The following is a 27,022-nucleotide window of genomic DNA, read 5'->3' on the forward strand; positions in this document are numbered from 1 at the left end:
TTATCATTTAATGATGTCAGAGGGAAACAGTTGTAGATTCTTGAAATGTAAAAAAAAATTTTCTCTTGATTTTTAGTGTAATGAATAAAATGATTTAAGTTATTAACAACAAATTTGGAGGAAAATAAAGTACCTATTTTAATAATAACTAATATCCAAACTCTGTTTGGTGTTTTTTAAGAGACTTAATAAAAAAGATGTTCTCCCAGGCTTATTTTTTCTTATGAAGCTTAAACTCTTTCAGAAATCTTGGCACACATTTGAAGTTTGTGATCTATTTAATAATCGTAATCAGTATTTCTCTAACTTATTTTTAAAGGTGATAACCATTTAAGTGGCAGCAGTAGAGAAGGCTCATTTAAAGAAACAATAACATTAAAGTGGTGCACACCGAGGACAAATAACATTGGTAGGTACTTAAAAATAATCGAAGGTGAAAAGAATAAATCAAAAGGTTCTTTTTAAGTATTAGGTAGGGTTCATTTGTTTCTTTTTGAATTTTTGTTTTCATTATTTTAGGGGCTCAAAGAACAAGTTTTTGTTTTTGCTTGTTTTTCTCTTTTAATTACAGAAATATTCTTTCAAATCAGTATTTTCTTCTATTTCAGAATTACACTATTGCACTGGCGCTTACCGAATTTCACCTGTAGATGTAAATAGTAGACCTTCCTCCTGCCTTACTAATTTTCTTCTAAATGGTAACTTTACTTTATTTGTTTTTACTGCGATCATTACAAGTGAATCATTAGAATATGTGAAAATCTGAATTCTGGAAAAGCTTAAATATAGTCTATAACCATTTTACTTTCCAAAGCTGTTTTGTTGGTTTTGGTAGCTAAGTCGTGTCCAAATCTTAACGACCCCATCTACTGTAGCCTGCCAGGCTCCTCTGTCCATGGGATTCTCCAGGCAAGAATACTGGAGTGGGTTGCCATTTCCTTCTCCAGGGGATCTTCCTGACCCGGGAATCAAACCCAGGTCTCTTGCATTGCAGGCAGATTCTTTACCAACTGAGCTACAAGGGAAGCGCAAAGCTGTTTTAAACTTGTATAATTATAAATACCTTTTAACAGTGTTACTAATGTTTAAAAATAAGTTGACTTTATGTCTTTCAACTGCTGTATCTAAGTAAATTTATTTAGTATATTTTTTGGTATTTTTATTTTAAAAAATTGACATTTAGAGTCTTAAGTTGATTTTTTTGGAAGATAGAATGATATAGATTATCTTGGCCTATTGAATTTTAAATTGTAAAATATAAATGGACTTATTTCTCTTTACTATTCCTTTATCATAAATAAATATTCTATTTTCAGTAATATATGATGTGATTCTTAGAGATATAACTTTAAATTTGTGGTTTCCTTGAGTAAAAATTGTTTTTTAAAGCCAAATTATTGAATTCCACTTGCTAAAACTAAATTCCAGTGACTCCTTTGGTGATTCTTACAATAACTAGGTTTTGGAACCACTGTAGTAAAGAGTTACTCTGCCTTTATCATAAAGTTAGTTCAATTGTTATATTAAACACAGTTTGATTATCAGATCAGGTAAAATCCAGATTAAATAACATTTGATCATGTAAAATAGAAAGTAGTTAACAATAACTATGCTGATAGGGAGGTATTGTAGAAGTGAATTAAGACTTGCTTTCTTCCTAAAATGGTTTGTAGCTTTGATAATCGGAGGCTTATATAAGAGTTGTCCCACTTTTTTCTTGACGTTTGGGAAAAAATTTTTATATGAGCTTGTAACTGAATGAAACCAAACATACCAGAGACCACTATACTTATTCTGGAAAACTGTCTTACATACCTGTATAAGCTTGGAGTAACCAAGAGAAGGCTAAGGCTAGCATTCAAATTTTTAGAACTTGATATGCAGATAGACTGAATTAGCAATGCTAGTTAAAATATGAGGGGCAATAAGTAAAATGAAAAATCTAGATGTTGATGGGAAAAATTAAGAGCCACTTGAATTCCATCACTGATAAGAGTAATCTTGTTTTTGACAGGCCGTTCTGTTTTATTGGAACAACCACGAAAGTCAGGTTCCAAAGTCATTAGTCATATGCTTAGTAGCCATGGAGGAGAGATTTTTTTGCACGTCCTTAGCAGTTCTCGATCCATTCTAGAAGATCCACCTTCAATTAGTGAAGGATGTGGAGGAAGAGTTACCGACTACCGGATTACAGTAAGACTCTAATACCTATAAATTTTGAGTCGATCATTCAGTGAATATGTAGAAGGCCTATTATATGCTAAGACCTGTAGCAGAAAGAAGTTTAGAGAAGTTGGTTTTTTATTATTATTTTAATTAGGTGAATTTCCTGCAGTACTTGCTCAAAAGAGCTATTTATCACTATGACATCTTCCCTATGTATTCATTGTATGCTGAGATGTATGTGGATAGCATTGACATGATGGAATTATAGGAAAGAACGGAAATTGATTTGAACTAATACCTTAGGCTGAATGTTATTTCTAGTAACTTAAGTGCCAAGCATAAACCTTTGAATGTTTGGATTCTGCTACTTTGAAATAACACTGTCAATTTTTGTGTTATTGATAGGTACATACAGGGCAATTATGTCTATTTTTGATAGAAACTGTATTGTTCTGATTTGAATTTTTCAAGCTCTACCCATCTGTTATATTGGATATTTCATGACTGGTCTACTTTTCAAGGTGGTTACAACAATTAAATGTAAATTACCTATAATTCCATCATTAAAGATAACCACTGTTAACATTTTGATGTTGTGTTAAGATAATTTTTAAGTAGAATGGTATTTTAATGTGACAAACTTATTCCTTTATCTACATATAATAGAAAAGATATAAATTAAAGATGTGAAGAAAAATGAGTGGTTTTAAAAAGTGGAAAGAACCATGAATGTATTTATGTTTGAGGCTTTCTTCATCTCCATTGAGTAAAGGCTGAGTTTCATGTTCAAAAAGAAAGGAAAAAATTACTGCGTGGAGGGTGGGCTGCTAGAGGAAATGCTTTGTTGTATATCACAGGACAGAAGACATCAGGGGAACAGACTGTTACATGTAATCCACACTGAAACACTAGAAAATAGCTTCTAATTTTATCTTATTTGGTTATCATTAGGATTTTGGTGAATTTATGAGGGAAAACAGATTAACTCCTTTTCTAGACCCCAGATATAAAATCGATGGAAGTCTTGAGATCCCTTTGGAACGAGCAAAAGATCAGTTAGAAAAGCATACCCGTTACTGGCCTATGATTATTTCACAAACCACCATTTTTAATATGCAAGCGGTAAGTGTGAAATAGTTTGTTTTTCTTTTGGATTAATGATATATCATTTATAGATAACATTTATCAAGCAAAGAATAAAATTACATGAGTTTGTTACAGTTAAACAATAGAAAATGGAAATGATAGTAATAGATTAGCTCTCTATGGTGATGTTTAAAATCAATTCAAGTTCTGTCTAGGTGCTTTGATACTATTTTTTATGACAGATTTTCTTTTTCTCTCCTTTTTTTTGGAATCTGACAGGTAGTTCCATTAGCCAGTGTTATTGTGAAAGAGTCTTTGACAGAAGAAGATGTATTAAACTGTCAAAAAACAATATACAACTTAGTTGATATGGAAAGAAAAAACGATCCTCTGCCTATTTCCACAGTTGGTACAAGAGGAAAAGGCCCTAAAAGGTAGGTTTTTTTCCTTTCTTTCCCATATATCATATTTACTTGATGCTTATTGGTTTTTTTTTTTTTGAGGTAACTTATTTCACATGTATATTATGTGTTTGAGAGTGTATATCTACACATACATAGAATTAAGGTGAAATGATAAGAAACATAAAATAGATGAATTAGACACATTATCAGTTAGAATTGCACCACTGGAAGAGAAAGGAAGCCCATGTTTAATTATCTCTTTTAACTTCATCATTAACAAGTGACACTTGGATATTATTTAAGGAGTATTTTGTAAGGACATTATTTTTAAATCTTTACTTCAGAGATGAACAGTACCGTATCATGTGGAATGAATTAGAAACCCTTGTCAGAGCCCATATCAACAATTCGGAGAAACATCAAAGAGTCTTGGAATGTCTAATGGCATGTAGAAGCAAACCCCCAGAAGAAGAAGAACGAAAGAAACGAGGAAGAAAGAGGGAGGACAAAGAGGACAAGTCAGAGAAAGCAGTGAAAGATTATGAACAGGAGAAATCCTGGCAAGATTCCGAGAGGTGATTTGTTGATATTAACATAGCTCCGTGGTGCCTTCTGGCATATGACATTCTACATGTAACACATTTGAACATTCAGACCTTATTTATTAGTAATGCGTTTAATGTGTTTATTGTACTTTATAGCTGTTATTTTATCATTCTTCAAATCTGGAAGGTCTTTCTTGGGCTTAAAGAGGTTTTTTGTTTTGTTTTTCTTTTTGCTATTAACAGCAAAGGTAGTGTTTAATTTTTCCTAATTAACTTCTGATTTTTGTTATCTGTAATTGCTGATGTGTTAATACATGATTATACATGTTAATACATGATTTTTATTATCAGTAATTGCATTTATGTGTTATGCACATCAAAGGCATAGTTTTATTTATTTATTTAGTGAATATTTTTTAAATGCCTATCATGCATACATTTGGCATAAGATCCCTACCCTGGAAGGATGAACAGTGTTGTGTAGAGGTTGACCAAGTAAGTGAGCAATTTATAGCAAAGTGTGAAAGACGCTGCTGTAAAAATAGGCATAGGAAAAACACTTGAAAGCACAGAAGGTCATAGTCCTGTTCTGGAAACCTTCCTCCTTAGTACATTCTTTTTCCTCAGTTTGTGATTTATGTAGTAGTGTCAGGTTAAATTTGAAAAAAACAAAAAATAATAAACATCTATAAATAAAAAATATCATGACATATTAGTTGGATTCATCTTCTGCCTCCTTGCCAGAAATCAGGCAAAGAGCCAGGTAACTATTGTAATGGCAACAGTTAAAAGCAGAACTTTGATGGAAAATTTCAGACATATGCAGCAGTAGAACAGTCACCTATTATCTTCTTTCAACAGTTAATCAATTTGTAGCAGATCTCATTTCATATATATCCACATCCATTCCCTTCACCATCACCACCCTCCACTTTCCCCATGTGAATATTTTGAAGCTAATACTGAAAAGTGTATTATTTCATTCATAAGCAGGCAGAACACTTTTATTCTTTTTGGCCTTAGAAATTCACTTCTTCCTTAGGGCTGCTGAGTTTCTGACACAAAATTATCTTGCTTTAAGAAGAGGAGGGAAGAGTATTATCATTCCGATCCCATTGATCTTCAAGTACATGAAATTCAAGATAAGCTTGGAGTTAAGTTCCTAGCTTATGGAACATAAATACATTTTCACAGTGCATAAATAGGAAACAAATTCTAGTAGATTTCTTAATCTTAGTTCTAATTTGAAACAGTGTTTTGTCTGTATCTTTAGAAAAATTAAAATTGTGGATTATTTTCCAAAGATCACATTATTTCTGATCTTTTGCATTTTACCTTCTTAAAATACCCCCCTTTTTTTTTTTTTACAGTTTTAGCACCATTTTATAGCTAACTACATTACTGAATAATGACACTATGATGAAGAAAAAGAAAAAGTATTTATATTCATTAAGTTCTCTTACCTTATTATAGATTGAAGGTTAGCTTCTGATTTGTTCCTGATTTGTTCTTAGGCTTATGTTGTGAGAGCAGGTATCTTAATAAGACTGATATGCAAAGTCTAGTTTAATTACTGAGCCGTTTAGATTTGTAAGAATGAAAACGTTAAATTTTTTTTTTAATGTGGAAGTTTTTATTATTTGTTCCTCTGAAAGATTAAAAGGAATCTTAGAACGTGGGAAAGAAGAGCTGGCTGAAGCTGAGATTATAAAAGATTCACCTGATTCCCCAGAACCCCCAAATAAAAAGCCTCTTGTTGAGATGGATGAAACTCCACCAGTAGAAAAATCAAAAGGTAAGGTAGAACTGTGGTAACTATGTCAACAGTTTTCCAGTTTAGTTCTGTTGTACAGAGTCCTCTATGTTTTGTATGAGGAAGAGCTGCTCATGGCTCCTGATGTCACTTCAGTTCAGTCGCTCAGTCGTGTCTGACTCTTTGCAACCCATTGACTGCAGCACACCAGGCCTCCCTGTCCATCACCAACTCCCAGAGCTTGCTTAAAGTCATGTCCATCGAGTTGGTGATGGTGATGCCATCCAACCATCTCATTCTCCTCTTGCCTTCAACCTTTCCCATCATCAGGGTCTTTTCTAAGGAGTCAGTTCTTCGCATCAGATGGCCCAAGGATTGGAGCTTCAGCTTCAGCATCAGTCCTTCCAATGAATATTCAGGACTGATTTCCTTTAGGACTGACTGGTTGGATCTCCTTGCAGTCCAAGGGACTCTCTAGAGTCTTCTCCAGCACAATAGTTCAAAAGCATCAATTCTTTGGCACTCAGCTTTCTTTATGGTCCAGCTCTCACATCCTTACATGACTACTGGAAAAACCGTAGCTTTGGCTAGACGGACCTTTGTCAGCAAAGTAATGTTTCTGCCTTTTAATATGCTGTCTAGGTTGGTCATAGCTTTTTATTGTAGACCTTAGTTATCTTGTAGGTAAACTAAATTCAGTTCTTTCAGAGTAAATGGGAGATGGTATGACAGTGGACTGGGTTTTTAATCACTGCACCCTTACCAATACAGAAAGGCCTCAAGGCTGGCCAGGTTACAGTTATTGGTAGCTCATCCTAGGGAGAAGGTAGGTTTGTTTGTTTTTTTGTGTACTGCTATTGTAGTATATATTATAATACATCTTAGTATTCTCCAATTCGCTGGTTTCTTTGAAATTAGAGATAGAGGCAATCTTATAAAATTTGTCTTTCAGGCATTTGCCAGGGTACCTGGAAAATACTAGGCTTTAAATAAATGTCTCCTGGTAAATTATCCTATTATTCATATGCCACTGCTGATGAGGATGCAGTTAATTTAGGTTTATTGTAAACAATGCTTCAACATTGTTTGGAAATTACAACTCTAAGAATTATTAGTAGTAACAAAATGTTGCAGACAACTGAAACATGTATTAGTAAGAGAATGACTTAAATGATGGTGTGTCCATAGGGTGGAATTTATAAAGCCCCAGAATTACTATTGTCACAAATGTCTACTCTTCCCTCTCGCTAATATATATCATTTCAGATTTTAACTTAGATAACTACTTTTTCAGGAAAGACTTCCCTCACCTCCTTTCACACTTACTTGTGTTCTTTTTGATGATAGCCATTCTGACAGTTGTGGGGAGATATCTTATTGTGGTTTTGATTTACCTTTCCCTGATGACTGAGGATATTGAACATCTTTTCATGTGCCTGTTGGCCATCTACATTTCCTCTTTGGAAAAATGCATATTCAGGTCTTCTGCCCAATTTTAAATTGGGTTGTTTATTTTTTTGATGTTGAGTTGTAAGAGCTGTTTATATATTTTGGATATTAACCCCTTATTGGTCATATCAATTGCAAGTATTATATCCCATTCAGTAGGTTTTGGTTTTATTTTGTTGATGGTTTCCTTTGCTGTGCAGAATCTTTTACGTTTAATTAGGTTCCATTTGTTTATTTTTCCTTTTGCTTTGGGGACAGATCAGAAAAAAATCATTGCTATGATTTATTTCAAAGAGTATTCTGTCTGTGTTTCCCTCTAGGAGTTTTATGGTTAATGGTCTTAACGTTTAGGTCTTTAATCCATTTTGAGTTTATTTTTGTATATGGTGTTAGAGAATGTTTTTTGCCTTTTCATATTGTACAGAAAAGAGTTAACTATAGCAGGCCTGAAGCTACTATCATCATTAGAAAAGCCTGCTTGCATGTTTGGCCCTTGGCTGACATCTGGGAATATGGCTTTCGAAACATTTCCCAAATGATGAAGTTATGTCTGAATTAAACACCTGCTTTCCTTCTGGGAATCTGTAATTTTGTTGGTTGTAGTTAGGAAGAGAATGCATATGTTCCCAGCCTCTATAAAAACTTTGAACTCTTGAATCTTAATTGTGCTTTTCTGACAGAAATATTGTATACACATAGCTGCATTTTTGCTGCTGGAGGGAGTATGCACTCTGTATGAACCCTCATGGGAAGGAGAGAACATGGAAAGCCTGCAGATGGATTTCTCTAGTCTTTGCCTGTTGTGTCTTTCTGCCACACTGGGCTGGCTATGTGTTCCTACTGTGCTGCTGTAATGATTCTTAGCTATGATTATAACTTTAATTTTAGTTATTTGAGTCCTTCTAGCAAATCACTGAACTCTAGTAGGTGGTCTTGGAGATCCCTAAACACATAACAAATTTTAGAATAAAGGGAAGATGATATTGCTTAAATTCATATAAAGTGAACAAGAATTAGGGGTAAATTTGTAAATTTTGAAGTAATGAATTGTTCTACTTTTTTTCTCTTCTTTCAAATATTACACCAGGGCCAGTGTCCTTATTATCTTTATGGAGTAATAGAATCAACACTGCCAATTCCAGAAAGCATCAGGAGTTTGCTGGACGTTTGAACTCTGTTAATAACAGAGCTGAGTTATATCAACATCTTAAAGAGGAAAATGGGTTTGTATTATTTATTGTAGAAATTAGTTTTGTTAATTGCCTTATTATAATTTTAAAAAATAAACACTGCCTGTTTTTTGTGTTCAGCAGTTTTGATAATGTTACTTAAAAAGAGAAAAAAAAAATCACTTTCTTAAATTTTTGGTTCTTGTGAAAGACCTGATATTGTTCTTTGTAACCATGAATGTTCAGTAAACATCATAGAGGGAAAAATCATAAAGAAAACTTGTATGTAGCACTGACCCTTGTATAAAATGACAGGGAGAAAATATTTTCCTAGTAAGTAGAACAGTATTAGGAATACTGAGTTTAATTGAATAAATCCAAAATCTAAAAATAATTGAAGATTTATTAGAATAAATATAAAATAATTTAAATGGTTATTTTAATTGCTTTTTTAGAAGAAATTCTCTTTAAAATGTATTGATAAAAGAAATTTCTTTAGTAGAAAAGGAAATAAATTCTAGTCTAAATAGTAAAGATTTTTTCCTTTATTTTTACTTTGAGCAGTATAGTGAATAAAACCAGTGGCCTTTGAAATGAAAGCTTGGGAAAGTCACATGATCTCTTTGGGCCTCCCTCAATTTTCACTCATTTGCAAAACAAGGAAGTTAAACTAATAATCAGGAACCCTCAAGTTAGTCGTTTTCTAAAGTGCTTACATTCTTCTGTTCTGTGACTATATTAGATTTTAATTTCATTTAAAAGTTAGATAAGGAGAAAAAATATGGGTAGTTAATGAATATTTTATTTTACCAGCATGGTTTTTCCCTCCTATTTTTCAGAATGGAGACAACAGAAAATGGAAAAGCCAGCCGGCAGTAAAGAGTGACTTGAGCAACTGAATTTAGTATACTGCATAAATATTTTGGATGGAATTTGATATAAGAACTTTTACAGCAAGATTGTATAGTTATGTTGCCTGGACTGGTTTTTACATTTTTAAAATATTTCAACTAACTTTATCTTTTTTGTAGTAATTGTAAAATTGGCACATATGTCAAAAATATACATTTGTCCTCCCAAATTAAACAAATTTATTTTATGGTAGAGGGTCTTCCCTCTGGAAATGTTTTTTAAAAAATTCTTAGGCTTCTCTTTGCCAAATAAAACTATTAAAATATCTAAAATGCAAAATATCGGAGTGTTCTTTTAAGTAAAAGATTATATTCATGTAATGGCTGACAATTTTAAGAAATTTTTAAGAAACTTTAACAATTTGGGTGATATTTACAGTATTTAATATAAAATATTGCCTATAAATCTGCAACATATGTGGTGCTTTTCCAAAAACTGTTTTGTTTGCTTATTTTGTATTTTATTTTAGATTATTTTGTGTGTGTGTGTTGCCCATTTAAAAGCAGAGTTTTCTGGTAGTTTTCAGTTTTGGGATGTTAACATGTTGGATGATGTTATTTATTCTTTTTCTGCCAAAAACTTTACCATCCATTAACTTTTCATATTGAAAAAGAAGCATGAAGGAGGTTGCTTTACAGACGTATTTACCCATATTGGATGATGTTATAATTCTTTTTCTGCTAAAAGCTTACTCATTAACTTTTCATATTGAAAGGGAAGATTAAAGGAGATTGCTTCTGCAAACTTAAAGAAAAGTTACTAGTTGCTTATTTTAATCCCTGAATAGAATCTTGGTCTCCTCATCTCTCAGAAATTTCACAGTTATACGGTATATGTTTGGTGAGTCTTCTTCCTGTGCTGCTTTTGGAAGCTCATAACATATTGTCCTAGGCGTGTCATTTTTCTTTGAATTTCTACTAGAGAACAGGAAAAGCTCTTTGTTTAAATGTAGAAATTCATATTTTCTGTTTAAAAAAAAAAAAACACTTGTGCTTAAGCAGGGGTTCACCAGGTTCCCTTGTCAATCCAGTGAAATTTCTTGTGTCCTCCTTTATCAGCTCCTGTGTGATTCTAAGCTGTTGCATCTGCCCTCTCCCCTAAGCTAGTGCCATCTTAATTTCTACCACTGTGTTTAGATACACACCACTCAAAAGCATGACCAGACCTAATTAGCACCTAGACTTGCAAGATTTCAGGAGTTGTAACCCAGTACTAAATTATTGGATCATTTACTTGTGGTTGAATTCTGACCATTTCTGCCTTATCCTTGATACCCATTTAACTTGTACCAAGTTGAAGTTCCTAGTTTAGTTCTTAATTCAAAAATACTTTCTTTATAACCCATTTGAAAGAGACTCTTTTTTAGTCTCAACTTGTGCTGCTTCCTTTCCCATGTGCCAAGGCAACGCTCCTTGTTGACAGACGTACCTACATTTCAGTCTTATTTTTAAGTATTATTTTTGCATATATACTGCTGTTACTGTGTTCTACCAACTGGGAGAATGTTTCTGTGGCTGCATTTTGAACTACTGTAGGTAGTTTCTATATTATTCTATATGTTGTTGGTGGTTTAATATTCTCCAGTAGACACACTCTTACCTGTCTAACTAGATGCCTTTTGAGCACCTAAAATTGAGCTCCTCCTTCATCTCCCACAGAACATCAGGCTATGTATTATTGGTCTTATCCTGCAACACCTAGTACAGCCTTTTGGTGGAAGTGACTGTTTTAGGACAAAAATGGAAGGATTGGTGAGTGTTTGGTTCTTCTAAAACAGGATCCATATTGAGGATTTACTAGTCAAGAGAAGTGGACAAAACATAAATTTAAAAAATTATTACCCTTCCAATACTGGAATCTAAGCTTAAGTCCAGACTTACTGATCATGGGAATCAAAGCTACCCTAGAGAGAACAAGTACACTTTCAATTCTGAAGATTCTGATACCAGTATCATGGAGCAAAAGATGTCCCTTATTTTTGTCCCCTGACCCCAACAACACCAATGAAAGTTTGACATCCATCCATGGACAAAAGTCCCTTTGAGAGAGCTGTGGAATTCTGCATCCTTTGACAGACTGAGAAGAGTCTCAGCCACCTGTGTGTTGAGGTAGACTCAGCTGTGGACCATGCAGTGGCTCATGAAGAGCCTCCAAACCCTCAGCTACACTCTGGGAACCCCTGGAAAACATATCTTAGGCAGTCACCCATGGACAGGAGAGCCTTTGTGGAATTCCAAGTTTCTAGGACACCATTGAGCAAAAAAAAGTTTCAGCACACCATTGAGCAAAAAAAAAAAGTACATCTGGAGGTATTGGAGTAGATAAGAGAAACAGCTTGATCTTACTTGCATCACCCTCCAAGGTGACACAGCATAGGGCCAAAAGAGATCTTAGTGTGGAGAAAGGGAGAGTGTATAAGCACCCAACTTTCCCAGTGGTGTTAACTCTTACAAAAGTTAAGAGTATTAAAAATAATAACTATAGCTACAATAATTTGTTAATAAATATAGAATATAAAAGATGATTGTGACATCAAAAGCATGAAGAGGGGAATAAAAGTGTAGAGTTCTTGTATGTGATTGAAATTATCAGTGTAATGTATACTGATATGTGTATATTTTATGTAAACCTCATGGTAACTACAAAGCAAAAATCTACAGTAGATTCACATGACATAAGGGGCAGGGAATCAAAGCGTACCACTCTAGAAAATCATCAATTCACAAAATAAGGTAACAAGAGAGGAAGAAAGGAACAAGAGAAATACAAAACAGCCAAGAATAAAGATGACATTACCGAGTCTTTACCTATCAATAAGTACTCGAAAAGTAAATAGATTGAATTCTCAGTTAAAGACATACAGTGACTGGATGGATTTAAAAAAAATATGAGACACAACTGTATACTGCCTGCAAGAGACTCCTTCAGCTTTAAGGACACATATATGCTCAAAATGAAGAGAGGAAAGCAGTATTCCATGCAAGTGAAAACCAAAAGAGAGCAGGGTAGATATACTTTATATCAGACAAAATAGACTTAAAGCCAAAAATGATGACAAGAGACAGTCATTATATAATGATAAAGGGATCAATTCACCAAGAAAATATCAGAATCATATATTCACCCATAATTGAGCACCTTAAGCAAATGTCAACTGCTCTGAAAGGATAAATATTATTGTATTATAACCAATAATAGCAGGGGACTTCAATACCCTAATTTCAACAATGAATGAGTAATTCAGATAGAAAACTAATGGTTAAATGAACCAAGCAGTCATACAAAACATTTCATCCAACTGCAACAGAACACATATTGTCCTCAAGCACACACAGAATATTCTCCAGGATAGTTCACATGGTAGGTCATAAAGCAAATCGTAGCAAATTTACGAAGACTGAAATAATACCAAGTATCTTTTATGCCCACAGTGGTATGAAACTGAAAGTTGATAACAGGAGGAAAACTTAAAAATTTACAAAAATGTGAAAATAAATAACACTCTCTTGAGCAATCAATAGGTCAAGGAAGAAATCAAAAGAGAAAATTTAAAATATCTTAAAAATGGAAATTTCAGCATATCAAAACATAGTATGATGAAAAATAGAGTTTGTAGCGATTAACACTTATATCAGAGAATAAAGATCTGTAGTAAACAATCTAACTTTACACCTCATGAAACCAGAAAAAGAAGAAGCAAAGTCCAAAGTAAGAAGAAGGAAGGAAATAACAAAGATCAGAGCATAAATAAATGAAATAGAGGTCAGAAAAACAGCAGAAGAAATAAAACTAAGAGCTGGATTTATTGAAAAGATAAAATTGACAAATATCTAACTAGACTAAAGAAAAAAGACTCAAAATGATAAATGAAAGTGGAGACATTATAACTGATAATACAGAAATATAAAAGATGTTGAGACTGCTAGGAACAATTATATGCCAACAAACTGTAACACAGAAAAAAAAATAAATTCCTAGAAATATACAACCAGACTGAATCATGAAGAAATAGAATATCTGAGCAGACCAATCATAAGTAAGGAGATTGAATCAGTAATAAAAAAACATTCACCAAAGGATAAGCCCAGGACCAAATTATTTCACTGGTAAATTCTACAAAACTGTTAAAGAAGTAATGCCAACACTTCTCAAACTCTTCCACAAAACGGAAGAAGAGGAAACACTCTCAAACGCATTCTATGAGGCCAGCATTACCCTGATACCAAATCCAGACAAGAACACTACAAGAAGAGAAACTAGAACTTATGGATATAGATGCAAAACTTTTCAACAAAATGTTAGCCAAACCAAATTCAATGACAAATTAAAAAGTGTACACACACCATGATTAAGGGGGATTTAGCAAAGATGGCTCAACATATAAAAATCAGTAATTTGTGATGAATCACATTAATCAAATAAAAAATAAAAATCATAAAATCACCTCGATAGATGCAAAAAAGCATTTGATAAAATACAACATTCTTTTATGATAAAAGTACTCAACTAATTGGATATAGAAGTAACATATCTCAACATAATTAAGGCCTTATATGACAAGTTCCGGAGAAGACAATGGCACCCCACTCCAGTACTCTTGCCTGGAAAATCCCATGGATGGAGGAGCCTGGTAGGCTGCAGTTCATGGGGTCGCTAAGAAGCGGACACGACTGAGCGACTTCACTTTCACTTTTCCCTTTCATGCACTGGAGAAGGAAATGGCAACCCACTCCAGTATTCTTGCCTGGAGAATCCCAGGGATGGGGGAGCCTGGTGGGCTGCCATCTATGGGGTCGCACAGAGTCGGACACGACTGAAGCGACTTAGCAGCAGCAGCAGCAGCAGCAGCATGACAAGTTCACAGTTCACAACATACTCATTGATGAATGGTTGAAAACTTTTTCTCTAAGATAAAGAACAAGACTACTTTTATTCAGCATAGTACTGGAAGTCAGAGTAATCAAGCAAGAAAAATAAATAAAAAGCATTCAAGTTGGGAAAACAAGAGGTAAAACTGACTTTGTTTGCAGATGATATAATTTTAAATAGAAAATACTAAGACTCTACCAAAAAAAAAAAAAAACCTGATAGAACTAATCAAAAAGTTCAGTAAAGTTGCAACATAAAACATCAACATACAGAATTAAATTGCATTTATGTACACTAACAATGAAGTATCTGAAAAAGAATAAAATTTTATTTACCATAGTATCAAAAAGAGTAAAACACTAAAGAATAAATTTAACCAAGAGGTGAAAGGTCTATGTACATTGAAAACTATGACTCTGGTTAAAGAAACTGAAGAAGACACAAACAAATGGAAAGATATTCCATGTTTATGGATCAGAAAAATTAATATGTTTAAAATATCCATACTACCAAAAGATATCTATAGATTCAGTGTAATCCCTATCAAAATTCTAGTGGCATTTTCACTAAAAAACAAACAAACAAAAAAAAGGGTTCTAAAATTTGTATGGAGTCATAAAAGAATCCTGAGAAAGAACAAAGGTGGAGGCATCACAGGAGCTGATTTTCAACTATACTACAAAGCTATAGTAATCAAAGCAGTATGGTACTGACATAAAAATACACACATAGACCAATGAAACAGAGTTGAGAGCCCATAAATAAATTCTCACATGTATGGTCAACTGATATTTGAAAAGGGAGCCAAGAATATTCAATAAATGGCACTGGGAAAACTGGATAACATGTGAAACTATATCCCTATCTCACAAAAATTAATTTGAAATGGATTTAAAACTTAAAAACAAGACTTGAAGCCATAAAACTCCTAGAAAAAGATAAAGGAGGGAAACTTACTGACAATTATTTTTTGGATATGACACCAAAAGTACAAACAACAAAAGCAAAAATTAATAAGTGGGACTACCTCAAGCCCATGGTCGGGAAGATCCTTTGGAGAAGGAAATGGAAACCCACTCCAGGATCCTTGCCTGGAAAATCCCATGGACAGAGGAGCCTGGTGGCTACAATCCATGGGGTCTAAAAGAGTTGGACACAACTGAGCGACTGAGCATAGCACCTTAAGCTAAAGAGCACAGCAAAAAAAACAATCAATAAATTCAAAAGCAACCTTTGATACGGGAGAAAATTTTGCTAATTATGTATCTGATAAGGGGTTAATATAGAAAGAACTCATACAGCTCAATGTCAGAAAAGGGATTGAGTCAACATTTTTCCAAAGAAGATATACAAATCATCAGTTCAGTATCTGAATTAAATACACCCATTCCAGTCCATTTTAGTTCACTGATTGCTAAAATGTCAACGTTCAGTCTTGTTATCTTTGTTTGACCACTTTCAATTTACCCTGATTCATGGACCTAACATTCCAGGTTCCTATGCAATATTTTTCTTTATAACATCGAACTTTACTTTCACCAGCAGTCACACTCACAACTGGGCACTGTTTTTTGCTTTGGCTCTATCTCTTCATTCTTTCTGGAGTTATTTCTCCACTCTTTTCTAGTAGCATATTGGGCACTTCTGACCTGGGGAGTTCATCTTTCAGTGTCCTATCTTTTTGCCTTTTCATACTGTTTATGAGGTTCTCAAGGCAAGAATACTGAAGTGGTTTGTTATTCCCTTCTCCAGTGAACCACATTTTGTCAGAACTCTCCACCATGACCCATTTGTGTTGGGTGGCTCTAAATGGCATGGCTCATAGTTTCACTGAGTTAGACAAGGCTATGGTCAATGTGATCAGTTTGGTTAGTTTTCTCTGATTGTTGGACAAGATGGTAGAGTAAAAGGACGTGCATCATCTTCTCCTGCAAAAACTGCAAAATTGCAAATCAGAGTGTCCATGAGTCTATAGTAGAGGCATGGGTCGACAGTATACAAATCATAGTGTATGGTAAAATTTTCACAATCCTGTGATAATTGCATGGTTTGTTTGATGAACTATTACAGTCATAAATAGTGTGATATTTTACTCCAAAAATTTCATGTTTATATGAATATTGTTCAAAATCGCTGTATGGACATGTGCAAACCTCATTAATGCATATACTTGTTAATATGTGGATTGACACTTGTATATCATACAATAAGACCAAAAAACACACAGCATAGTTTTAGAGGAAAGTTGCCAATTGTTTGAATTCTTGAATACTGCTCCTGTATTCCTGACTTTACAGTACTAAGTACCCTTAGTTGAGGGCAAAATAATCTACAGAAGTTTGTTCTCATTGTTTTATGAGGCACTATGTTATTTGCTTTGTTATTTCTGTAACACTTCAATTAAAGTGACCAGCACAATTGTACATGTGTGGAGAACAAAAGTGTCCAGATGTTAACTTTGTTATGGAGGTGTTGCTTATGTGAGCAAATCTAGAAATGTCCATATTATTGTAAAGATTTGAAGCACTAGACTTAATTCTGAGAGCTCTGAATTTATTATTAGGTTTCATTTCATTGAGATATAGTTCCATTATTAAAATGAACATATTAGATTGAACCATATAAAATTGTCATTTTTAAACTAAAACCAAAATTGAATATTGGCCATTTCATGTGGCTTGATTTGTAGATTTGTTTTTATATTCTGACCAAATATTCGGGAGAAACTAAATTTAGTAGCTTGTGCATATTGAAACAAGTTCTTCCTAATGAAAGGTGCAAACTTAATTTAGTGTCTTATTTGTAACATTTTAAATTAATTCCACCACTGCCCTGAATCAATTTAAAATTAAAAGCTTCAAAGGACCTATGGCTTATTCATGATGATGTTTGGTAGAAACCAATGTAATACTGTAAAGTAATTATCCTTTAATTAAAAATAAATAAAATTTTTAAAAAGCTTCAAAGAGAAGAGCATTTTGAATTTAAATGCCCCTGTAATTTCCTTCTTAGTAAGGAATGGAGTAATACTCAACTATTTAGATTTGAATATTAAAAGAAGAAAGAAATATTATCCTATTTAAAAGCACACATCACATTAAATTTATGTACTTACCAAGTTCAAGAACAGTTCTTCAGAATATGTTTTAAGTGGTAGAAGAGAAGGGAAAAATAAAGGTCAAAGAGGTCAGAATAAAAAAGTGCCACAAGTGTTGCAGAGATGTGCAGAAGACTGAAGATTTAGACAAGGCCAGCCAAAAGTTATACCAACCAAGATGTTGGCAGTTACTTCCAAAAAGCCATTTCCATGGAGTGGTGAGAGTAGAAACTAAACTGTAGTGATTAAAATGTTGTTTGAATGAAGTTAGAAGGGGAGGATATGAATCAGCTCTTTCAGAAGTGTGGTGACCAAAGTGCTCTTGCCAGATATGGTAGCTCAATAAGAGAATAGAACTGAGGGAAGGTTTGTTGTTATTTTTTGGTAGTCTTTTAAAAAAATATCAATATCATGTGCTTGTTTGTGAGCTAAGGGTAAGAATACAAAGGAGTCATTTAACAATATTCTTCCAATTCATGAGCATGGTATGTCTATCTGTGTCATCTTCAATTTCTTTCATCAGTGTCATAATTTTCTGAGTACAGGTGTTTTAATTTATCTCCTTAGTTAGATTTATTGACAGGTTTTAGATTTGGGGTTTTTTGCTTTTTTTGTTTTTTGTCTGTTCTGTATAACTTGCAGGATCTGTTTCCTGACCAGGGATTGAAGCCAGGCCATGGCACTGAAAGTGGTGTATCCTAATCACCAGATCACCAGAACTCCCAATTCTCAGGTATTTAATTCTTTTGGTTGTTATTTTAAATGGGATTCTTTTCTTAATTTCTCTTTCTGATAGCTTGTTGTTAGAATATAAAAATGCATCATATTTATGTACATCAATTTTGTATCCTGCATTCATTGATGAGTTCTAGTAGCTATTTTGTTGACATCTTAAAAATCTTCTACATAAAGTATCATGTCAATGGCAAACAGTGACAGTTTTATGTCTTCCTTTCCAATTTGGATCCTGTATTTCTTTTAGTTGTCTGATTGCTATGGCTAGGACTTTCAATACTGTATTGAACTAAAATGGTGAGAGTGGCCATCCTTATCTTGTTCCTGATCTTAGAAGAAATGCTTTAAGCTGTTCATCACTGAGTATGATGTTAAGCATGGGTTTGTCATTGATGGTTCTTATTATGTTGTGGGAGGCTCCCTCTATTGGGCCCTCATGGCTCAGATGGTAAGGAATCTGCCTGCAATGCAAGAGACCCAGTCCCTGGGTTGGGAAGATCTCCTGGAGAAGAGAATGGCTACCCACTCTAGTATTCTTGCCTGGAGAATCCCATGGACAGAGAAGCCTGGTAGGCTACAGTCCATGGGATCTCAAAGAGTCAGACACGACTGAGTGACTTTCACTTTCACTTTCAGGTTCCCTTTATGCCCACATCCTGGAGAGTTTTTAATCATAATGGATATTTAATTTTTTCAAAAGCTTTTCATTCATCTATTAAGATGATCATATGATTTTTAATTCTTCAGTTTATTAATGTGGCATATCACATTGATTGATTTGTAGATATTGAACAATCCCTGCATCTCTGGGATAAATCCCAATTAATCAAGATGTATGATCCTTTTTAATGTATTGTTGAATGTAGTTTGCTAATATCTTGTTGAGGCTTTTTGCATCTATGTTCATCAGTGATAATGACTTATAACTTTCTTTTAGTGTGTGTGATATCTTTGTCTGGTTTGGGTATCAGGGTGATGCTGGCCTGGTAGAATGAGTGTGGAAGCAGTCCTTTCTCTGAAATTTTTGGAATAGTTTGGGGGCTTCCCATGTAGCTCAGTTGGTAAAGAATCTGCCCTCAGTGCAGGAGACCCAGGTTTGATCCCTGGGTCAGGAAGATCCCCTGGAGAAGGAAATGGCAACCCATTCCAGTATCCTTGCCTGGAAAATCCCATGGACAGAGGAGCCTGGTGGGCTGCAGTCCGTAGGGTGCAAAGAGTCGGACACGACTGAGTGACTAATGCTTACATTTTGAGAAGGAGAGGTGTTAGCTCTTCTCTAAATGCAGGTGGGATCCACCTGTGAAGCCGTCTGGTCTAGGGCTTTTGTTTGTTAGGAGTTTTTAAATTACTGACTCAACTTCATTATTGATAAGTGTTTCACTCATATTTCCTATTTCCTCCTGATTCAGTCTTGGGGAAAGAATTAGTATTGTTAAAAATAACCACACTACCCTGTAGGACAATCTACAGATTCAATGCAATCCCTATCAAAATACCGATAGCATTTCTCACAGAACTAGAACAAATAATTCTAAAATTTGTATGGAAGCACAACAGATCTTGGATAGCCAGAACAATCATAAGAAGAAGAATGAAACGGATGTATCACCTCCCTAATTTAAAACTACGCTACAAAGCTACAATCATCAAACAGCATGGTACTGACACAAAAACAGACACTCAGATCAATGGAACAGAATGGAGAGCCCAGAAATGAAATCACACTTGTATGGGCAATTGATCTACAACAAAGGAGGTGAAAATATACACTAGGGAAAATATAGCCTCTTCAATAAATAGTTTTGGGAAAATTGAACAGCTACATGCAAAAGAATCAAACTGGACTACTTTCTCACACCATATACAAAAATCAACCTAAAATGGATTAAAGACTCTAAGACTTGAAGCCATAAAACTTCTAGAAGGAAATACTGGCAGTATGATCTTTGACATCAGTCTTAGCAATATTTTTTTTGATATATTTCCTTACACAGAGCAGCAAAAGTAAAAATAGACAAATTAAACTATATCAAACTAAAAGGCTTTAGCACAGCAAAAGAAACCAACAACAAAGTGAAAAGGCCACCTACTGAATGAGAGAAGATATTTCCAAATGATAAATCTGAAAAAGAGTTAATATTTAAAACATACAAACAACTTATACAACTCAACATTCAAAAACCAAACAATCCGATTTTAAAAATGGGCAGAGGGCCTGAATAGACAATTTTCCAAAGCAGACATATAGATGGTTAACAGACACATGAAGAGATATTCAACACCACTAATCATCAAGTAAATGCAAATCAAAACCACAAGATATCATCTCAGACCTGTCAGAAGAGTATTATCAAAACATCAACAAATAACCAGTGTTGGCAAGGATGTGGAGAAAAGCAACCCTTGTGCACTGTGGTGAGACTGTAGATTGGTGCAGACACTGTGGAGAACAGTATGGAGAGTCCTCAAAAAACTAGAAATATGATCCAGCACTTTTACTTCTTTGCATTTATCCAAAGAAATTGAAAACACTAATTAGAAAAGGTACATGCACCCATGTTCATTGCAGAATTATTTTCAATAGCCAAGATATGGAAGCCACCTAAGCAACCATAGTCGATGAATGGATAAAGAATATGTTGTCGTTGTTGTTCAGTTGCTAAGCCATGCTCCAACTGTTTGTGACTCCATGGGTTTCACCATGCCAGGCTTAGAAAATTGGGCTTCCCTGGTGGCTAGATGGTAAAGAATTACTCAGCTGTAATAATGAAATTTTGCCATTTGTGACAACATGGATGGACCTTGAGGGTATTACGCTAAGTGAAATTAAGTCTGACAGAGACAAATACTACACAGTCTCACTTATATGTAGAATCTAAAAACAAAACAGATGAACAACCATAATCAAATAGAAAGAGTTATAGATTCAGAGAACAAGCAGGTGGCTGCTGGAAGGAGTTGGGTCCGGGGAGGACAGAGATGGGTAACATAGATTAAGAGGTACAGACTTTCAGTTCCAATATAATGAGTGAAAGGTATGAAATGCACAGTGTCATGAATGTAGTCAATAACTATGTGATATCTTTGTATCGTGACAGATGACAAGTACACTTATCATGGTGACCTTTTGAAATGTACAGAAATACTGAATCACTATGTTTTGCACAAAGAGCTAATATAGAATTGTAGGTCAATTATACTTCAAAAACAAACTAATTAACAAATAGGAAAAGAGACTAGATTTGTAGCTACCAGAGGGGGAAATAAATGAAGGCGGTCAAAAGGTACAAACTTCCAGTTGTAAGATAAGTAACAAGTACCAGGGATTTAAGGTACAATATGATAAAGATAATTAACACTGCCATACATAATAAATGAAAGTTATTAAGAGAATTAATCTTGAGTTCTCATAACAACAAATATTTTTTCTCTTTATCGTGATGTATATACAGGAGATGATGAATGTTCTCTAAATCTATTGTGGTAAATCATTTAATGATACATGTAAATGAAATCGTTGCTTAAACAGTGCTATATGTCAACTCAGCACTTTTATTTCTATCTCAATAAAACTTGAAAAAAATTTAAAAATACAATGGAGAGGTAAGCATTTACTCATTCTTTCCTGTTCATAGTCAAATCTTAACCTATTGCAGAATTTATTATTTATAGTTAAACTATGCCATCATGCTGAGGTTGTAATGAATGTCTTATGTTGGCAGTTTATAGCATTTTGTACACTGGGAAATGCTGTTGCCAGTGATGCAATTACTTTCCATAATGGATGAGTCTAGATGATTTGTTTATGATAGTGGTGGCCTGGATGACATAAATTTATAATTGATCATCAGGCTTCTAAGGAGAGGTAAGTAATTAGAATTAATTGGTAGTATGTTAATACAATTAATGCAGAGGATGAAGTATTTATTGCTTTTTATTGTTCATTTTACCTGCTTTCTAGATCAGTCATTCCTGTTTGTCACACAGTTGTTGACACGTCTGGCTTTCTGACAGTATCACTCCCTTCTCCTCTGGCTAATAAGATCCACTTCATTGTGAAAGCTGGTGTTTTGGAGCCTGGAAGACTGCCTACTCTTGTGTCTGTGGCAGAGATCGCATTTTCTCTGTAGGGTTGATGTTGAGAGGCAATGGTGCCCCTCTCCATAATCCAGGTGAGGGTGGAACTTCACACTCCAGGATAGGGGGCTTTCTCAGCCTTAGAACATACATTTCTTGGTCTGAATGACTTATTAAGTTTCTCCTTTGAAGCATCAGGGACTGAGGAAAAAGAAAAGTCTTACAGTTTCTATAGAAATGGTGAGCAACACCTGCCGCTACTGCAACAGTCAGTATACACACACTTACTAACAAACCCAAAGGCAGATTTTTAATCTAGGGGCTATTTTCTGTGTTAGATGAGGTAAGATGACTGTTCTCAATTAACACACCATTGTCTGGCTCCAGAATAAGGCAAATTCCACCATATGTGATGTTTTCAATTGTGCCAATTTTATGTTCTGGGGACAAAAGTTTGGGTGGACATTTCCATCAGACCTCCTTAGTTTAAACATCGTTTCCTGAATTTCTCTGTTAGGACACCTTTTCAGAGGACTGCTGTTGACTACACATAAGGTTCTGTTATACTAGCATATGATAGTAGATCCTGGTCTTAGGGTGGTTAATACAATTTGTTCAGTGCTGCTGGAGTTTAGGTAGTCAGTGAGTTTAGCAAAAAACAAACCAATTAAACTGCAGCCAGCTTTCGGGACCCAAAGGATGATCATTTACTGATCTTATTGCAAGTGTCAAGTGAGTTGAGCTCCCGTCTTCCTGATCATAAAAAGTGTAAGAAGGAATTGAGAAATAGGGTCTGTGCCTGACAGTTGCTCTTATCAACTGAACTGGATTAACAACTGTTGGAAACGTGTTGGGTTGACCTAGAAGGAACAAACAAGAAACAGATTTCAACAAATACCATTTTCATTTAAATATTTGACATTGTCTTGATGGTTGACTTATTTCTCCCTATATTCCCTTTTGGAGCTGATGCGTGTGTGCGTGTGTATGTGTGTGTATGTGTGCACATGTATGATCAGTTGTGTTCTACTCTCTTTGACCCCCATGGACTATACTGCCAGGCCCCCTGTCTATGGAATTTTCCAAGCAAGAATACTGGAGTGGGTTACCATTTCCTCCTCCAGGGGATCTTCCTGACCCAGGGATTGAACCTGTATCTCTTGCGTCTCCTGCATTGGCGGGTGGATTCTTTACCATTAGTGCTACCTGGTGGGAAAGCACATGTATCCTGTATTTGGGTACCACTTAGTAGCTCCAGGAAGGAGTGAAGGGTCTGAATTCTTTCATCTGTTTTTAGCCTTCCTCCTTCTACTCAAGGGTCAGGTTCATCCATCATGAGCTCTGTCTACTCTTTCTCTTCTGTTTTGTTTTTCCCACTTCTGTCTCCCTCTCCTCTACTTCATTTTCTCCCTTACAAACAATTGGTAGATTTCACATTACAGCCTTGATGCTGCTTATTATATTTATGGAGTTTGTTAGTTTCTAAATTGCTTGATCTTCTCAGTCTTTTTATAGTATGGAAGAACATCTTGAGATTAACTCATTAATAGTATCGAATAACTAAGTCTGGGTTGGAGGGCTCCAGAAACACAGTAATTTGGCAGTCGGTTCAAATTTCTAAACTGTGTGTGTGTGTGTGTGATTTAAAAGCTCAACAGGGACATTTTTTTAAGTTTAGGATATAAGGGACTTCTCTAGTGGTCCAGTGGCTAAGATTCCACGTTCCCAATGCAGGGGGCTAAGGTTTGATCCCTGCTTAGGGAACTAGATCCCACATGCTGCTAACTAAGAGCCCTCGGGCCCCAACTAAAGATCTCATATGCCGCATTGAAGATCAAAGATCCTGTGTGCTACAACTAAAACTGGTGCAGCCAAAAAAGAAAATATTAAAAAATAAAGTTCAGGACATAAAAGTTGGATAATTGAACAGAAACACAGTAATAACTAGTATTCTAATTTCAGTGAATACATTTAAATCTCACAGAAGCTAGAAAATAATTTAAGTTTTGCACAGCAAATGTTTGATGTTGTTGGAGAAAGAAGATGAGGTGACTGATTATTGCAAAAATGGAAATATGCTGCAATATAACAAAGGCAGGTGGCTTTAGATATTGTGAGTTGCACTAAGTTGGAAAGAAGAGCGTCATACTAGGGGAAAAACAATGAATCTAGAAGAAAAAATGGGGCAACTACTTGATGAAGAGAAACACTATGTTGAAGTGATATCTGAGCACTGTTGCATATTTCATGGGACAGGCTAGCAGTTATATGTTCTAACTACCAGGGAGATAAGTTCCAAACACACTCAAGTTCCATCAGCCTTCCCTCCTTGGCAATAGAATTGCTTACCTGGGGGTGACATGTCCTCAGGTTTCTGAGATTCAGAATGGAGAGCACATGTTTTCAGCATCTTTGTTGCAAGAAGCAATTCATATTGAGTGAGAGATATAACAAACTGGTTATATATTGTATATAAAATGTAACAAACTGGTTATATTTTGTCTAAATGATGTCTCTGAAAAGATGATGCTGTGAAAATGCTGCACTCAATATGCCAGCAAATTTGGAAAACTCAGCAGTGGCCACAGGACTGGAAAAGGTCAGTTTTCATTCCAATCCCAAAGAAAGGCAATGCCGAAGAATGCTCAAACTACCGCACAATTGCACTCATCTCACACACTAGTAAAGTAATGCTCAAAACTCTCCAAGCCAGGCTTCAGCAATACATGAACTGTGAACTTCCAGATGTTCAAGCTGATTTTAGAAAAGGCAGAGGAAACAGAGATCAAATTGCCAACATCCGATGGATCATCGAAAAAGCAAGAGAGTTCCAGAAAAACATCTATTTCTGCTTTATTGACTATGCCAAAGCCTTTGACTGTGTGGATCACAATAAACTGTGGAAAATTCTTCAAGAGATGGGACTACCAGACCACCTGATCTGCCTGTTGAGAAACCTGTATGCAGGTCAGGAAGCAACAGTTAGAACTGGACATGGAACAACAGACTGGTTCCAAATAGGAAAAGGAGTACATCAAGGCTGTATATTGTCACCCTGCTTATTCAGCTTATATGCAGAGTACATCATGAGAAATGCTGGGTTGGATGAAGCACAAGCTGGAACCAAGATTGACAAGAGAAATATCAATGACCTCAGATATGCAGATGACACCACCCTTATGGCAGAAAGTGAAGAAGAACTAAAGGGCCTCTTGAAAGTGAAAGAGGAGAGTGAAAAAGTTGGCTTAAAGCTCAACATTCAGAAAACTAAGATCATGGCATCTGGTTCCATCACTTCATGGCAGATAGATGGGCAAACAGTGGAAACAGTGGCTGACTTTATTTTTCTGGGCTCCAAAATCACTGCAGATGGCGACTGCAGCCATGAAATTAAAAGACGCTTACTCCTTGGAGGGAAAGTTATGACCAACCTAGACAGCATATTAAAAAGCAGAGACATCACTTTGTCAACAAAGGTCCATCTAGTCAAGCATATGGTTTTTCCAGTGGTCATGTATGGATGTGAGAGTTGGACTATAAAGAAAGCTGAGTGCCGAAGAATTGATGCTTTTGAACTGTGGTGTTGGAGAAGACTCTTGAGAGTCCCTTGGACTGCAAGGAGATCCGACCAGTCCATCCTAAAGGAGATCAATCCTGGGTGTTCATTGGAAGGACTGATGTTGAAGCTGAAACTCCAATCCTTTGGCCACTTGATGCGAAGAGCTGACTCATTTGAAAAGACCCTGATGCTGGGAAAGATTGAGGGCAGGAGGAGAGGGGGACAACAGAGGATGAGACAGTTGGATGGCATCACCGACTCAATGGACATGGGTTTGGGTAAGCTCCGGGAGTTGGTGATGGACAGGGAGGCCTGGCGTGCTGCAATTCATGGGGTCGCAAAGAATCGGACACGACTGAGCAACTGAACTGAAAACTCTGGAGTGAATCCAAATAAAATGGTGAGCATCAATTTAAATTAAATGTTTAATGCAAACATAGGAATTCTCCTAGAATTAAAAATCATACATGAAAATTTCTATGAAGTTATCATACAAATATGCTTCAATATGAAACAGGTTCTAAGAAAATCACTCTGATATGAGTTACCTAGTTCAGAAAAGAGAAGATGGGCGGAGATGATAACAGGTTACATTTAAAGAACATTCATCCAATGCCAGGCATTGTGCTAAGTGTATATTTCATTTTATCTTCACAACAAATATATGGGGATAAAAATTATCCTCAATTTATAAATGACGAAAATGAAATAATAAAATTAAGTAGCTCCTCAAGGTCACACAATAGTATATTATAGAACTAGATTTAAAACACTTGTCTGACTGTAGATACTGGATTTTTAATCAATATTGCCTGTGTTTAGAGTATATGATGAGAGAGAAGATGGTCTTAACTTTACTGGTAGAGATTAAATTTGTTAGCAAGACTTTTTCTAATGATGAGGAACCACAAGGTTGCAACAGATGATTAATGTCTTGCTGAGATAATTTAAGAATAATAATAACCAGACAGCATGGCCTAAGAGATGGCTTAAAGTTCCTTCCAGTTTTGTTAATCTTTGGTAAATCTGAATTGTATTTAACCTGTAGAGGGTAGAAAATGGATATCATGTCTTTTTTAATTTTTTAAAAAATTTATTTATTTTTTAATTGAATGATAATTGCTTTACAGAATTTTGTTGGTTTCTGTCAAACCTCAACATGAATCACCCATAGTGGATACTGTATTTTGTTGAATTTTCT

General features: G+C 35.1%; 1 protein-coding gene across 3 annotated transcripts in view; it reads left to right on the top strand.

The window, feature by feature from the left end:
- The window catches only part of INTS13 (integrator complex subunit 13), a 28,235-nt gene extending 18,472 nt beyond the window's left edge, over positions 1-9,763 (top strand). For 2 of the 3 annotated variants that reach the window (XM_081483694.1, XM_081483695.1), the window contains exons 9-17: positions 320-409; positions 609-698; positions 2,015-2,193; positions 3,118-3,288; positions 3,532-3,686; positions 4,001-4,231; positions 5,857-5,996; positions 8,491-8,626; positions 9,412-9,763. In XM_081483694.1, the coding sequence (XP_081339820.1) occupies positions 320-409; positions 609-698; positions 2,015-2,193; positions 3,118-3,288; positions 3,532-3,686; positions 4,001-4,231; positions 5,857-5,996; positions 8,491-8,626; positions 9,412-9,451 (1,232 nt within the window). In that variant the 3' untranslated portion in view covers positions 9,452-9,763. The remainder of the gene's footprint in view (positions 1-319; positions 410-608; positions 699-2,014; positions 2,194-3,117; positions 3,289-3,531; positions 3,687-4,000; positions 4,232-5,856; positions 5,997-8,490; positions 8,627-9,411) is intronic. The other variant, XM_081483696.1, reaches the window with a different exon arrangement.
- The last annotated feature ends 17,259 nt before the right edge of the window (positions 9,764-27,022 follow it).

This window comes from Giraffa tippelskirchi, chromosome 4 (genome assembly GCF_054371585.1).
Source record: "Giraffa tippelskirchi isolate mGirTip1 chromosome 4, T2T-mGirTip1v1.2.pri, whole genome shotgun sequence".
Taxonomy (NCBI): Eukaryota; Metazoa; Chordata; class Mammalia; order Artiodactyla; family Giraffidae; genus Giraffa; species Giraffa tippelskirchi.